Source organism: Notolabrus celidotus, chromosome 16 (genome assembly GCF_009762535.1).
Source record: "Notolabrus celidotus isolate fNotCel1 chromosome 16, fNotCel1.pri, whole genome shotgun sequence".
In the NCBI taxonomy this organism is placed as follows: domain Eukaryota; kingdom Metazoa; phylum Chordata; class Actinopteri; order Labriformes; family Labridae; genus Notolabrus; species Notolabrus celidotus.
In genome coordinates, this window is record NC_048287.1 from 26,770,480 (window position 1) to 26,784,926 (window position 14,447).

The 14,447-nt window shown below is 39.0% G+C and overlaps 2 protein-coding genes across 3 annotated transcripts in view; one reads left to right on the forward strand and one right to left on the reverse strand.

The window, feature by feature from the left end:
- nudcd1 (NudC domain containing 1) overlaps window positions 1-10,370 on the reverse strand; it is a 49,269-nt gene extending 38,899 nt beyond the window's left edge. Inside the window, exons 1-4 of the mRNA XM_034704828.1 lie at window positions 10,153-10,370; window positions 8,622-8,776; window positions 4,478-4,663; window positions 1,405-1,588 (exon numbers count right to left, since the gene is read on the reverse strand). Coding sequence (XP_034560719.1) covers window positions 1,405-1,588; window positions 4,478-4,663; window positions 8,622-8,776; window positions 10,153-10,267 — 640 coding nt within the window. The 5' untranslated portion in view covers window positions 10,268-10,370. The remainder of the gene's footprint in view (window positions 1-1,404; window positions 1,589-4,477; window positions 4,664-8,621; window positions 8,777-10,152) is intronic.
- A 36-nt stretch (window positions 10,371-10,406) lies between these two features.
- LOC117827942 (transcription and mRNA export factor ENY2-2-like) lies at window positions 10,407-14,081 on the forward strand. 2 transcript variants are annotated; one of them, XM_034704829.1, is made up of 5 exons: window positions 10,407-10,647; window positions 10,742-10,821; window positions 10,914-10,984; window positions 11,074-11,148; window positions 13,819-14,081. In XM_034704829.1, exons 1-5 carry the CDS (start codon window positions 10,582-10,584, stop codon window positions 13,893-13,895), a joined length of 369 nt encoding a protein of 122 aa, XP_034560720.1. In that variant the 5' UTR covers window positions 10,407-10,581; the 3' UTR covers window positions 13,896-14,081. The 2 variants fall into 2 exon arrangements, with proteins under 2 accessions (XP_034560720.1, XP_034560721.1); XM_034704830.1 differs by having other exon boundaries at window positions 10,417-10,647; window positions 10,747-10,821.
- The last annotated feature ends 366 nt before the right edge of the window (window positions 14,082-14,447 follow it).

Genomic DNA, 14,447 nt, shown 5'->3' on the forward strand with positions numbered 1-14,447 from the left:
CATATCCAAGCATAAATATTTGTTTTGATACAAGCAGACATCCATCCAAAATAGAAATCATCTGTGCATGTGATGGAGGAATGCACAGTGCATGTAGGGGGTGTGGTCTCAATAGCCCTGCAGTAAGTAGTGTGCTATGTGCATATGATTGAGGAATAGCATAGATATTCAACTGTACTTGCATGAAATCTGGTTGTTTCAGTCAGGATTATGCTAAAATATATTTTCCCCAACTACATTTAAGTTCCTTATTTAGAGCCAACCTTCAATTTAGTAAATTCTTGGTTTATTCCCATAAATTCCCATAAATTCCTGTTAATTCCCGTGGAAAGTTTCCAACTTTGAAAATTCCTGGAATTTTGCAACCCTAATCTTGATGCATACTTGTAAATATAATCAATACAAGCCTTTTCAGGTCTGTCCTGAAGAGGGGAAGAAAACAACTTACAATGCTGATTTTTCTGAATGAAGGTCACGTCGATCATTTTCTGGTGCATTCAAGGAATTCAGGAAATCTAAATGTTGATTGGTTTTCCCCAAAAACAGCATCAAGCTGATTTGTTGCTCAAGTTTAAATTTCTGCAGGAGAACGAACTGTTAGTTCTACTCCCATGCAGATTTGTGTTTATTGAGGTCAATAAACTGTCGTCAGAATACCATTAACCGGAGCCAGGATGTCTGTATGCCTGCTTTTGCTCTCCATACAGCCTGGATACACCCAAGCCTGCGAGTCCCTGATTGGTCAATACTGTTTTGACTACAAATGTACTACAAATGGAAACTAGGACACTTCCCATCCTGAAATCCAGGCTTGTATACAGATGCTTCATTTAATCCAGAATCTGTGATCAGTAATTAAAGTCACTCTGTTGCTGCGACTGATGATTTTATAGAAGAAGATTCAAAGTAAAGACCAGACTTTCCACAGAGAATAATTATGTAAATGTAAATTTAGTCAAACAATCAAACACCAAACAAAGTCCAAAAGATAATTAAACGGCCTTTCGGGTATCAAAGAGCTACATCTTTAAATCCAACTTAATGAAGAAGGTACTCCAAAGGCTGCCTGTGTCTATTTGTCTTTTCAATCTCTGCATCATTAGTCAGAGTGTCTTTCTTTCTCGAGGAGTGCCAGCGACTTTAATGAAAACCTTTCCTGCCAATGTTTGCTTCAGAGTGCTCTAATCTCATCTGGGACATGATAATTAAACTCCAGTATAAACAAACTCTGACTAACTTCCTCATATGATTTAATGAATGAAGATTTATTTTGTCTATTTGGAATTAATACTGTAAACATTAGCATGGAAATGTAACAACGCAGTTCATTTTGGGGCCTAATTTAGACCCAATTATGAATAAAAAACTTTTGTCAAAAGTACGTTGCGTTGGTGCATCACCCACCTTGTCCTGCAGTGTTTGAGACTGTGATCCACTCTAGAGACACAGAGTATCCGCTCCCTTTGGTTTCCTGCGGGTCCTTCAGGATGCGGAGCAGCAGGACCTCCATGGCGTGGACTCCGCCCTGGACATGTGAGACGCTGTGCAGGATGGTGAAAGGCTCCTCCATGTCTTCACTGAACAGCGGCTGCAAACACACATCAACAAATGCGATCACTTTCATGAGATAAAACTAACTGTGGGCACAATCTGTCAGCTGGAAGTCATGTTAAAGCTCCTGTGAGGAGATGGAAATTACCCCTGATGCATCTTTATGATCTACAAAGTAAACAAGACCATCAGAAACAAGAGTGACTATTTCCATAGAGTACACGCCACAACATTAACTGCCAGCATCAAATTGATTGTGATCGCAACTGTGGTTTAGAAAGAGGGAATTTGTCTTTGCTTTAGCAATTAAGATTATTTAAGCCACTCTTTCAAAGTTAGTGTCTACAGTTGTTTACTTAAGGGAGTTCATGTTATGCAGAGGAGACCAACTTAAGTGTGATGAGAAGATACATCCAGTTTTATGAGGTAGCTTTACAACACAAACTTACATCACAAAATCATTTGCCTCTGAGTCTCTGAGTGCTCACATTTAATAGTAAACCATTAGAAGTTTCTGACTCAGGAGCTCAATCTTTATTACAAAGTCTACTCCTGCTTTAAGAACGGCATCAAGTGGGCTTGTTCCAGGAACGACTCTCATCTTAAGCTAATCCCCATTACAAACTGGTAAACAGGATAAAATGAACAGGGACTTCATCCCTCACAACCACATGCTGATTCAAAGCACAGACACTGGTTCTAAAACTTTAAATTATATCAACTCAACTCAACTCAAACTTTATTGTCATTCATCTGGATAGCTTGTATGCAGCTGAATGAAAATGCATTTCCCACATGACAGGTGTGAAGTGGAGATTCCTTTAAAACAGCAATTTTCAATCTGTGATTGCGTATATTGCAACATTTGCACCATGCACTACCTCACTTATTATGTTTTATCTATCTATTTACTCGTTGTCTATGTTTAGTTTAACCCACATAGTCAGCCCTGTTTTAGTCTGTCCTCATGTTGTTGCTTTGTTTTGTTTCTTTCACTTTGTTTTTGTTGTCCGTTGTATTGTTTGTCTGTCGTTTTATTGCATTTGCACCATGCCAAATAAGGGCCTGTGTCCACTATCGCCTTTCATGCTTGTAGAACCCACAACATCAATTTCAGGGCCCTTCTCACCAGTGCTTACTGTTACTTGGTTATGAAAGTTTTCTCCCTGCACTTCTGTTTCCCTCTGCAGTGATCTTTAAGTAAAAAAAGGTTCTTTATGCTTAATATTGACCTTTTCCTGGGGCATTTTATAAAGAATCTCCGTGCCAATTAAGGGCCTATGTCCTTTTTTGTGCTGGAAGCATCCACAACATTAATGTCAGAGCCCTTCTCACAGACACTTACTGTTACTAGGTTATGAAAGTTGTCTCATTGCTCTTCTGTAGTGATCTTTAAGTGTAAATTGTTCTGCACGCTTAACATTTACCTTTTCCTGGGACATTTTATGAAGAATCTCCATGCCGCATAAGGGGCTGTGTCCACTAATGCCTTTTTTCATGCTGGAAGCATCCACAGCGTCATTTTCAAAGCCCTTCTCACTGCTGCGTACTGTTGCTGGGTTATGAAAGTCCTCTCACTGCCCTTCTGTACTGATCTTTAAGTGTTAATGCTTAATATTGATCTTTTCCTGGGACATTTTATAAAGAACCTCCATGTCAAATGAGGGCCTGTGTCCACTAATGCCTTTTTTGTGCTGGGAGCACCAACAACAACAATTGTGGCAATAGCAGCTATAGAACTAACAACTGTACCCTTAAAACATCGAGTCTGATTAGTTTCTCCTCTGCCATTGACAAAGTAGATAACAAAAGTCCAAAGCCTCCTTGATTCTGATTTACTGAATAAGATGGAGAGGTGGCATTGATAAGCGCCTCAAGGGTTTTTTGTGCTAGTGACGCCAGGTGCTGAAAATGCTGACCTGCATTGGTTTGGAAACCAGCGCAAAAATAACACCCTTAGTGGAAACAGGCCCTAAAAGGACATTTCACTGTAGAGAAGCTCATTTTATAAAGTTACACTTTCTCAAAGTTGTGTCCAAGGTTCTTTGTGTTAGTTTAAAGGTCATGGTTAAAGAACCTTATCGCAGAGTGTAAAAGTGTGACTTATTTCTGAGTTCTCTTTCTTTTTAGTTGGTGGGTTTCTCAGTGCAGAGGAAATAGCCTGATAAGGCTTTGGACACAGAAAAGTACTCGTTAATATGGTGAATTAATTTTTGGCTTTTGTTCCTCTCAGTATGTGTGCTGACAACGAGTACAAAAAGAAGGACATCATCCCCCTTTATCTTTTAATTATTTTACCAGCCAGAAATGAAAAAAAGTATCAAACCCTGGCTTGTTGTCAGAAATAGTGTCAGCTGGCATAAACAAACTCCCTTGTCACGGTCACAATTAATCACCTTTTTTTAATTAAATTGTTATTAAATGTATTAAAACGTTATGCTGGACTTGTGGACTGAATGAATCAGGATGTGAACAAACAATTAAATCAGTAACTGGGATATCTGGCTTGCTTGTGCAGAAAAAAAGGGTTCAGAAATCCTCTGCTGACAAAAATGCATTGTACATCTCTTGCTTCATTCCATTTTTAATTTGTTTCTTTTGCTGAAACTAAATTTCTGTTCTTACTTATGTGATCTCTGACATTTCATAAGTTTAGGTGGCTTTGAATAGTTTATTATCTTTAGATGTCTTCTATTTATGGTTTAAATATGAGCCTTGTAAGTTCCATCACACCCACGTGCGTTTTCGGCTTTCTTTTTTTTGTACATATCTGTGTCTCTTCAAGACTGAGAAGGAAAGAATGTGATCTATTGATGAGGCTTGTCTTTTAGTATCCATGTTAAATCAGTGTTGTATTTATCATTCGATCAAGCACACACACGTGCTTGAAAACTTGTTTGTGTATTTGCCGCTGCAGTAAACTCACCTCCCACTTCATATGAGTGCCGTCTCCTCTCTTGCCGGTGCGCAGAAGGCAAAGTCGCCCCGCCCCGTCAGCGAGAGCAGCCCAGGTCGCTGAGGTGAGACTGAGGGACGCACACAGACGGTTCTCACACTCACTGGACTCAGAGGTTATGCGATACACCTCTCTTGGCTTCCCCAGAGCTGTGTCCTGGATTGAGAACACAGCAGACCCATCAGTCAAAAGCAGCATCCAGGAAACAATCAGACATTCATGTTTATACATGAGTCCAAACAAAGGCTGCACAATTTATTCAAATATTATCAAACTGCAAAAAAGGCCAAGAGCGATTTACAAATCCAAGTAGCTGCAGTTTTATGATAAAGTTACAAACAGTGTTGTGTTAATTAGTGTAGTGCTGCAGTGATTCCCTCGTCGACAAATCTTGTTCTCCAGAAAACAAAACGCTCAGTGCCCACATCACCATATTTTTAGTGTTTGCAGAAAAAGGAGAATGTGATTCTAAAATTACTTCTACTAATTAAGACTCATGCTGGTTATAAAAGCATTCCTTTTCCAAATTGCAGAGCCTTGTTCTAAGGTAGTTTTGATTTGTCTATATATGTGGGGGGTTTACTCAGCAGCACTGTTGGATAACCATCAAACTGAGTATTGTTGTCTTGGTTTAATCCCTGAAATCAAACAAAGAAGAAGACGGCTCGCACACTGCAGGGCTCCAGTAGTCCAGACATCTTAATTCATCAAGGTTTGGAGCAGAGTTGATCTTCAGTGGGCTTCATTGGTGGCAGCACAGGCTCAAAGATTTCGTCTAGTTTCACCTCGTTGGACGGTTTGAGCAGAAGATCGTACTGAACCTTTCCAGGAACTCATTTCTACAGTATGTAAGTACACATCTAAGGTACACTGATGGCAATGCTTAAAGATTTTCATTTACATCTGACATTCACTCTGCAGTTTGATCATTATTAAAAACAGTCATTCAGCCCCAGCTTGTAGAGGACACCTACTGATAATAATTCATTGTTACATACAGTCACATCATCCCATTTCTTTGAGGAAAAGTCTCATCATCTTTCAATTTCATCAAATCCGCCAAATGTTTGTTTTAACAGATACTGACTTCAAACATCATAGAGCAGATCTGGGTCATAGTTTTCTACAACAACAACAACAATAAAGACAGTGGGTGACACATTTAAAACACTGCTATAGAGCAGATTCCCCAAATTTGCCATAGAGACCCTTAATTTATTTAACTGTCTTTTAGGCTATTTTTTAATACAACTTATTTAAATTTATCATTTTAATGTCACTTTGTATTTATTTTAATAATCTAGTGTTTTACTTATTTTTAACTCTTTAATTTTTACTATCCAATTTCAATTTGTAGTGCTTTTATTAATATTAGAATTTTATAATTACCTTTCTTTTATTGTATTAACTCCTCATCTTTTATCTTTTATCTATTTATTTCTTAACCATTTCCTTTTGTTGTTTATTTATATATTTTATTGCAATTGGTGTACATTAATCTCTACTTTGAAATCCATTTCTATATTTGTTTTGTTTTTTTTATTCAATCGCTGTAAAGCACTTTGAATTGCATTTAATTTGTATGAAAGGTGCTCTATAAATAAAGCTTCATTTATTGTGTATTACGATTGCAAATATCCAATTAATTAAATATACAAGTTCCTAACATGTTTTCCTAAGGACCCCCACTTAAAAACACTGAAACACAGCACTCTGGAGAAAAAGAAAATCAGACATCTACAGAGAGGCAGAGGTATAACTGTGCAATGCAGAGCTAGAGTTGTAAATGTGTGATGACAGAGTGCAGAGTAGACGATGATGATGATGATGATGATGATGATGATGATGATGATGATGATGATGATGATGATGATGATGATGATGATGATGATGATGATGATGAGAGTGCAGACACTTGTTAATGATCTAATACAGTGTGCAGCGGTGTTTATGTGCAGGCACACTGATCGAGTGTTATGGATGTGCAACGATGAATCATATGCAGATTCTAGCGGGAGTATCAAATAGATATAATGATGGAGCATCTGAACAATGTGATATGAATAGCAAATCATTTTCATGGGAAGTGACTGACAGTTTCTAAAAGTCCAAAATGAAAAACTTTGGACTGTTTCAGATTTGATTGGATATCCACTGACCGTCATAAATGATTAAAAAAAGCAGCAGGTCTTTAAATTTGAGACACCAGAATCAGAGAATCAACTTTTTTAAATACAAAGCTGATGGAAAGCTGAGGAAAGCATCAGAAATACAATGCTTCATTGTAAGTTACAAGTAAAGGACTGCTGGGTGTTATAACACTTTGTGTACCTAAAAAATGTTAAGCAGTCTAGTCATGACTGGAGTTGAGACACTTAACGAGCGAGTGCTTTGAACTACAAAAGAAGAGAGAGAGGCTGCTGCTTTGATACTCAACAGGGCTCTATCTAATCCCATAGAGAAAATCTGCTCTTTCCATCCAGTGTAAAAAACAGTAAAACATAATTTCCACAATGTTTTATGGTAAGAGGTAAAAAAAAGAGAGATGCCTGTTATAGACCCTGAGGAAAAGAAAACATGTACTCATCAAGGAAAAGATGACCAGCCTTCATGTGGCCGCCCATGTGACTCTGCTTCACATGACATTAATGACTCTCACAGGCTTATTAGTAACAGACAGATATGCAGCTGAGCAAGAGCATCAATTACTCATTGCGTGCAGTAACAGGGTTTTGAAAAGGACCATACAGCCGCCGTGTTGTTGTTGCCATGGAGCGTGACACCGCGAATCATATCGCTACCTGATGTCTGAAGCACGTTTCAGATGGTTTTCTGCTGCATTAATGCCCCCGAGCAGAGTGTGAACCGCCTCTGTACAATGAGCCCGCTGACACTAGCCTGAAAACATATGAAAAACGCCTGCCAGGAGCCGTAATTATGATGTGATGATTGTAATTAGACGTTGGCGACACATTTTCATAAAGAGTGGTTTAATGATGCCACTGAAAAGCAGGGATAAAGTCAGGCTGGATTATAGTCTGATGATCATCATTCAGGCCAGTTTGGACACAAAAAACAACATGGGTGCCGCGCAAATTATCTCTAATTGAAGTAAATGATATCCCACGTATAAAAGAAGTCTGTATGATAAAGGTCATTGGGCTCATTTTGCTCCTGACCTCAGCATTTTGGTGTCAGATAAGAAACCTGGATCTGCATATTTCAGTCATTTATGCAATCGACAAAACAAACTTTATCCTCTGTGCTGATTTGAACCCAGACAATGTTGTGAAATTACTGTCTACTTTTCTCTCCTATTGCTGAATCTTGAACTCCTCCGTCCGTGTTTAACAGAGCATCCAGAGGAGGAAATGTTTGCAGAGATTCATGGTTTTATTGGCTTGAATAAAAAAGTTTCGTTTAGACATCACCTGCCAGAAATGCATCATGTGCAGATGCTGCATATTCACCAGTGTTTGGTCACCATCTACTGGTGTGTCTGATGTATTAGTTCCCACTGACACAACAGCAGAATCACATCTGCTTCACTTCACATGAGGAATAGAATACAAAAAGTTGCAGTGACAACTTTGGAGGGAAATACTAACAGAAAAGTGCTGGGCAGTACTTATTGCGCTCCCAGGACTTTTTAATGCTTTCTGTCCCAAGAGCTCAAACAGGAACTGGGATAAGGGCATTCAGTTATTCTGCACCCCTTGCCTGGAATTTATTGCAGAATAGATTGAAACTCAAGGGGCCGGTGTCACTTCATGTTTTAAAATCTAAAATGAAAGACTTTGAAGTAGAATCTTTAGGATGTTGTTGTTTTTAGTGTATCTTGTTATACATCTGCCTCCTAGGTAATTGCTCTTCCAGTGACAAACATGCATATAAATTGTCCGTTGGTTCTCTGTGTGTCAATGTCTGTAACTTTGTGTATTTTGCTGCTGACTGTCTTGGCCAGGTCTCCCTTGAAAAATAGATCTTTGACCAAACTAGTTAAATAAAGGTTAAATAAAAAAACAGCTTATGAATAATACACATGTGCTGTCAAACACATAAATAGCTCACCAGGAAGAGGGACTTTAAAGATCTGGAGGATTTAAGAGCTTACCAGGGTGACGGTGAGACTTAAAACGCGTCCTTTACAGTCCACAAACAGAACACTGTCTTCATACCAAGGGTCCAGGTGGAGGTAGTTGTACATGCCAAAAGCACGCATGTGTTCCAAAGTGTACTGCGTGTCCTTCAACTTCACTTCCTCGACAGCTGCAGAAGAGATGACAGAGCAAAGAGGTGAAAGAAAGGCGTATAATTGAGACATCACAAAACTGCAGCTTCCATACTTTAACACTGTGCAGTGCACTTAACATTTCTTAACTTTTGCATATTATTTATATTTTAATATGTATTATTGTTTATTTATGCTGCTTCTTGCAGTCTAAATGCTCTTGCTTGTCTTCTTTTTTTAATTGTGTTTTCTTATTGTGGCTTTGTACGGGATCGAGACAACATTTTGTTCCACCTCATGCGACAGCTTGTGTTGGTATGACAATAAAAAAACCTTGAATCGTTATCTGTTAGCATTTTCTATATTTCTACATTTTCTCTTTGTGTCTTTTGAGTGAGGCTTGAGTGTGTTGTTGCATTGCCACGCAGAACAATATTTGCATTTCTGTTTTTATATTATCAGCCCTCACTCCACTCTTGCAGACAAACACACTGGTTTCCATTCATTTACAAATCCCTCACTGGTAAAACCCTGTTATATCTACAGTCACTAATCAAACTTCACAGCACAAACCGTAGCCTGCGCTCAAGTAGCCTTATCAAACTCATCCCACCCAAAGCCCGGACCTCCTTTGGACGCACCTCCTTCCAGTTTTCCGCTACAAATGACTGGAATCACCTTCAACAATCCCTAAAGCTGACCTCTCTCATTCCACTCGCCACTTTCAAAAACCTAATACACCCCATAACTCAACATCACTGCACTTGCTTTTAAATTACTTTTAAGTTCTTCACTGCTGTCATATGTTTGTATTGTATTGTATTGTTCTGTCTCTAGGTTTCTATGTATGTCCTCTCTGTTTTTTGTTTTGTCTTTTATTTATTGTCATGCCACCTGTGTTGCCTTCTCGCCCAGGTCGTTATTGTAAATGAGAATTGGTTCTCAATTGACTCACCTGGTTAAATAAAGGTTAAATAAAAAAATAAATAAAAATCAACTTAAATACTAAAACACAGAAATCCTCCTGTGCCTCTTTTGGCACCAACTTGATTTTGCAACCTGCCTGTTTCTGTCTTTTTATTATTATTTCAAAGATAGATTCATTATGTACTGATGCCTTGAGCTTTTAAGAATCATGTGTGATTGAGCCATACAGGTCCTTAAAATTGTGTCCATTGCATACATATTAATAGACAGTCCCCTCTGAACCCCTGCTAGTAAGAGGACCTTGCTCCCCTGTGCTACAACTAGGGCAGCCTCACTTCTTTAACACTGCCGAATTTCCAGGTAACCATAAATTATAAATAATCCAGCTCATCACATGTGTATGTGTGCAGCTGTGACAGAAGTATGGCATCACTGTCAATCTAAGCTAGCACACTTGCTAACTGCACTGCAAGTAAGTTTCTCTCACCTGCATCCAGTTCCACTTTGTAGGTTGGAATAGCGTCCAGAGATAACCTGTAACTTTCAAAGTTGGGGTCCAGCAGGTCCCTCTTGACCTTTAGAGAATAATTGGACGCAGCCATGTCTTTAAAAATTATGAATGGGAAGTGCAGAAGTTGGTTCCAGCTTTTGGAGTGTGGTGATGATGTTGCAGGAGACACACGTTTCCGGTTTGTGTGAACACGGACTCACATTTACGGCGGACAAGACCTGTTTTGGCGCTCCTGCTGAATTTTCTATTCAAAATGTTGTTATTATGGTGTGACAGTAATTTGTGACAGTTATCATTATCTTATAAGGTTTGTAGTCTCGTTGTTGTGGAGTTATTAAATTAAGTGTTACGAAGGAGGAAGGGTTAGCTTTCAATGTTAGCACTAAAGCGGAACCATTAAGCGGAATGTTCTACCCGGTACAGTATCGTGGATGGACTGTGTGTTCCCCAGCTGATCCATCTCGACAAAAGGTAACGATTTCCTCGCCAAAATTGAACATTTCTCCGCACATTTCCCCTCACATAACTGAATCTAAACAGAATATATGACTGTTTTATTTATGAGTCCAGACAGATCATGAGCAAAGACTCGCAGATGAGGGCTGCAATAAACCAAAAGCTGATAGAAATGGGGGAACGGGAGCGGTAAGAGAGCTTTTCATCTCACTGCGAATGACTACAGACAGCAGCTTTTATACATTTGTTTGATATGTTGTCAACCAATTATGTGACTACAGGTTGAAGGAACTACTCAGGGCAAAACTGGTGGAGTGTGGATGGAAGGATCAGCTGAAAGCACACTGCAAAGGTAATGTATTTTGTAGTTTTTAGTGTGTATGTGTTGCGGTGATTCGATTAAACTGGATTTCTGAAGTATTTTACGACTCTTCTGTCCAGATGTAATCAAAGAAAAGGGTCTGGAGCATGTCACAGTGGAGGACCTGGTCACAGAAGTCACACCAAAGGGCAGAGGTACAGACATACACATGTGTTACAATGTTACAATGTCATTTAGCAGACGCTTTTATCCAAAGCGACGTACATACGAGAACAAGAACGACACAAGCAAAGATCTAGACAAGAGGAAACAAGATCAGTAAGAGTAACAAAGTGCTTCAAGTCAATTTGGGTGCTGGTACTGCCAAGCAGTGTAAAGGCAATGCACAAATGTAAATAAGGTTTTGTTTTTTTCTTCAAATAAGGAACATCTACAATGAGGCAACCAAACCATTTAAGACCTTCCATTATCATCATCAACAATTAACATCACCACAATAATGACCAAAGTACCAAGTGCTGGGCCACTCAAGAGCTGAACACAGATTCCCAGAGTAGAGAAGGACAGTGCGAGTCAATTGTAGCTGGAAGACATGATCTTCAACAGTGGAGAACAGTCTAGCTAAGATAAGATATTACTTTATTGATCCCCAGGGGGGAATTCAGTTGTTACAGCAACCCAGACATAAGTACAATCAAGAAAGAAGTAAAAATAAGTAAAAATAAAAATAAAATAGTATCAGTAAAAATAACAATAGATAAATAAAACTAGAATACAATTTAGATATATACAATGTTACAATGGAATTTAAATTAAATAGAAGTAATTACAGGCAGTATTAAAAAAAATGTCAGTAGTGACAGGTTGACATGGTGGGATTATGGTTGATAAAGTGCATATGTAATCATGTAAACACAAAAATAAACGTGGTGTTCCTATGTCTACGGAAGTCCGACATGGTTATACTCTATACATTTTATTTACTCAGTTTCACGTGATTTGGGGTACATTTGGGTTATTGTATTGCTTATAATAATAATAACACATTTTAATTATATCGTTCTCAGAAAACTCAAAGACACTTTACAAATAAAACACATTAAAAGAAACTAAATATTATCACAGTTGATATAAAAACATTAACAGTTAAAAGCGGTTCTTTTTGAGCTGGGTTTTGAATTTTGTAGGTCAGTGGAGTTCTGATTCTGTTTGGGGAGAGAGTTCCAGAGGGCGGGGGCAGCGAGGAGTAAGATCTGTCGCCCCAGGTTCGGTGCTTGATTCTACAGCAGGGCTATTCAATTAAATATTTGGTCGGGCCGGATTTTCAGACTAAGGACATGAGCTGGGCCGGACATTTTTAGCAGACAGTGAGCAAAGTTAACCATTTAAAAGGGAGGACTGACTAACTCCAATATAGAGTGCATTACAGTAATCCAGCCGAGAAGTAATAAAAGCATGGATAACTGTCTCAAAGTGCTGCTGTGCAAGAAAAGGCCTCACCTTTGCCAGCTGCCTAAGCTGAAAAAAGCTGGACTTCACTACAGAGCTAATTTGACGATCCAATTTAAAATCACTGTCCATCTTAAAACCCAAGTTTGAGACTGTTGGCCTCAAATAATCTGCCAAAGGGCCCAAGTCAACAGGAGGTTCACATGGCCCACTGGGACCAAAAACCATCACTTCTGTTTTCTTTTCATTGAAATTTATAAGTTTAAAGCCATCCAGGCTTTGATGTCCTCAAGACATGCCAGAAGTGGTGCGAGGGAGGAAGCATTACTCTTTTTTTAACGGCACATATATCTGACTGTCGTCAGCATAACAATGGAAGGAGATGCCATGCTTCCTCAGGATGGAGCCCAGGGGCAGTAAATACAAGGAAAAAAGCAGGGGGCCTAAAATCAACCCCTGTGGAACCCCATACAGCAGCGGGGCAGAGCTGGACTCTGAATTTCCAAGGCTTACACTTATACTCCTGTCAGCCAGATATGATTTGAACCACTCAAGTGCAATACCACAGATACCTACTAGGTGGCGTAGCCGGGCCACTAGGGTATTGTGGTCCACAGTATCAAAGGCTGCTGTTAGGTCCAACAGAACAAGAGTCACCAGAGTCATTTGCAAGGAGGATATCATTAAAAACTCTTAATAAAGCTGACTCGGTGCTATGGAGAATTTTAAAGCCAGATTGAAAGACCTCCAGGACCTCGTGCTCATCCAGAAACCATTTTAACTGAGCATGAACAACTTTCTCCAGGATTTTTGAGATAAAGGGAGCTTGGAGATAGGCCTGAAATTGGCCAGCACGCTGCGATCAAGGCCAGGTTTCTTAAGTAGAGGCTGCACCACTGCATGTTTAAAACCAGTAGACCGACTGCTGTTGATAATAGCCAGAACTGACTTCCCTATACTAGGGAAAACCTCTTTAAATAGTCTGGGGGGGACAGCATCACAGGGAGAAACCTGATGGCTTAATATGGCCAACCAGATTCTCTAAGAACGACAGAGACACAGGCTCAAACTTATGAAAAGCTGCAGAACCAGGAACAGGGTCCCAGGGGTCAAATGCAGGAGCCAAAATGAGAGCCCTTGCAGTAGCAACCTTATCAATAAAGAAGTGCAGGAAACTATTACACAAGATGCTAAACACAAGCAAATGTGTTTGAAAGGTGGCGTTTGTTTGTACTGCATCACACTGAAAGGTTAATTTACCTTTCTGATACACACATATAAAAAAGAATGAATACTACAAATCATAATGCAACAATTTAACACCCTTAAAATATTCCTGAGTATGTATGTAATGTAGCTTTGAGTTTATGTTTCTTCTGACACATATATTCATGCCTTTCATTTCTCCTTTGCAGCACTCGTACCGGACAGTGTGAAGAAAGAGCTCCTGCAGAGAATCAGAGCTTTTCTAGCTCAACACGCAACTTTGTGAAAGAGACAATTTACCGTCTAGACATTTTTGTACTCACTGTAGATCTGCAATTAAAACCCAAACTGATGTTCTCATTGTGAGCAATGCTAAAGTGTTATTTTTATTTTGTAATGTGTGTTTTCATATTGATTTTAGTTTGTTATGCCACAGTTTTGGAAAAAATAAAGTCATGCCTATTTTGGTCAAGAGGGTGTTCAGAATTTTTTTTTAAACTGCTGTGGAGATGATAAACCTCATAAAATATCCCATTGTGAAACCCCAAAAAATTACATAGAACGCTTATTACCATTATGTTTCTCTTTACAGACAACATGATGGGTAAACAGTGACAAAAATGAGCGTCCATGGATATCAAATGGTGTGATTTGCCTCTAATACATGATTGTAAGGCTTCCTTCAGAAGGTTGAGACTGACGCACATGTTCTCTCACATCTATCTTAACTTGCCAGGCAACATTTCTTGTGTTCATTTTTCATAACAGGCTGATAAAATGTGACAGCTTATCACTGTTAGTACAATACTGACAGTGACAGGGGTATCTTTGGTATCGC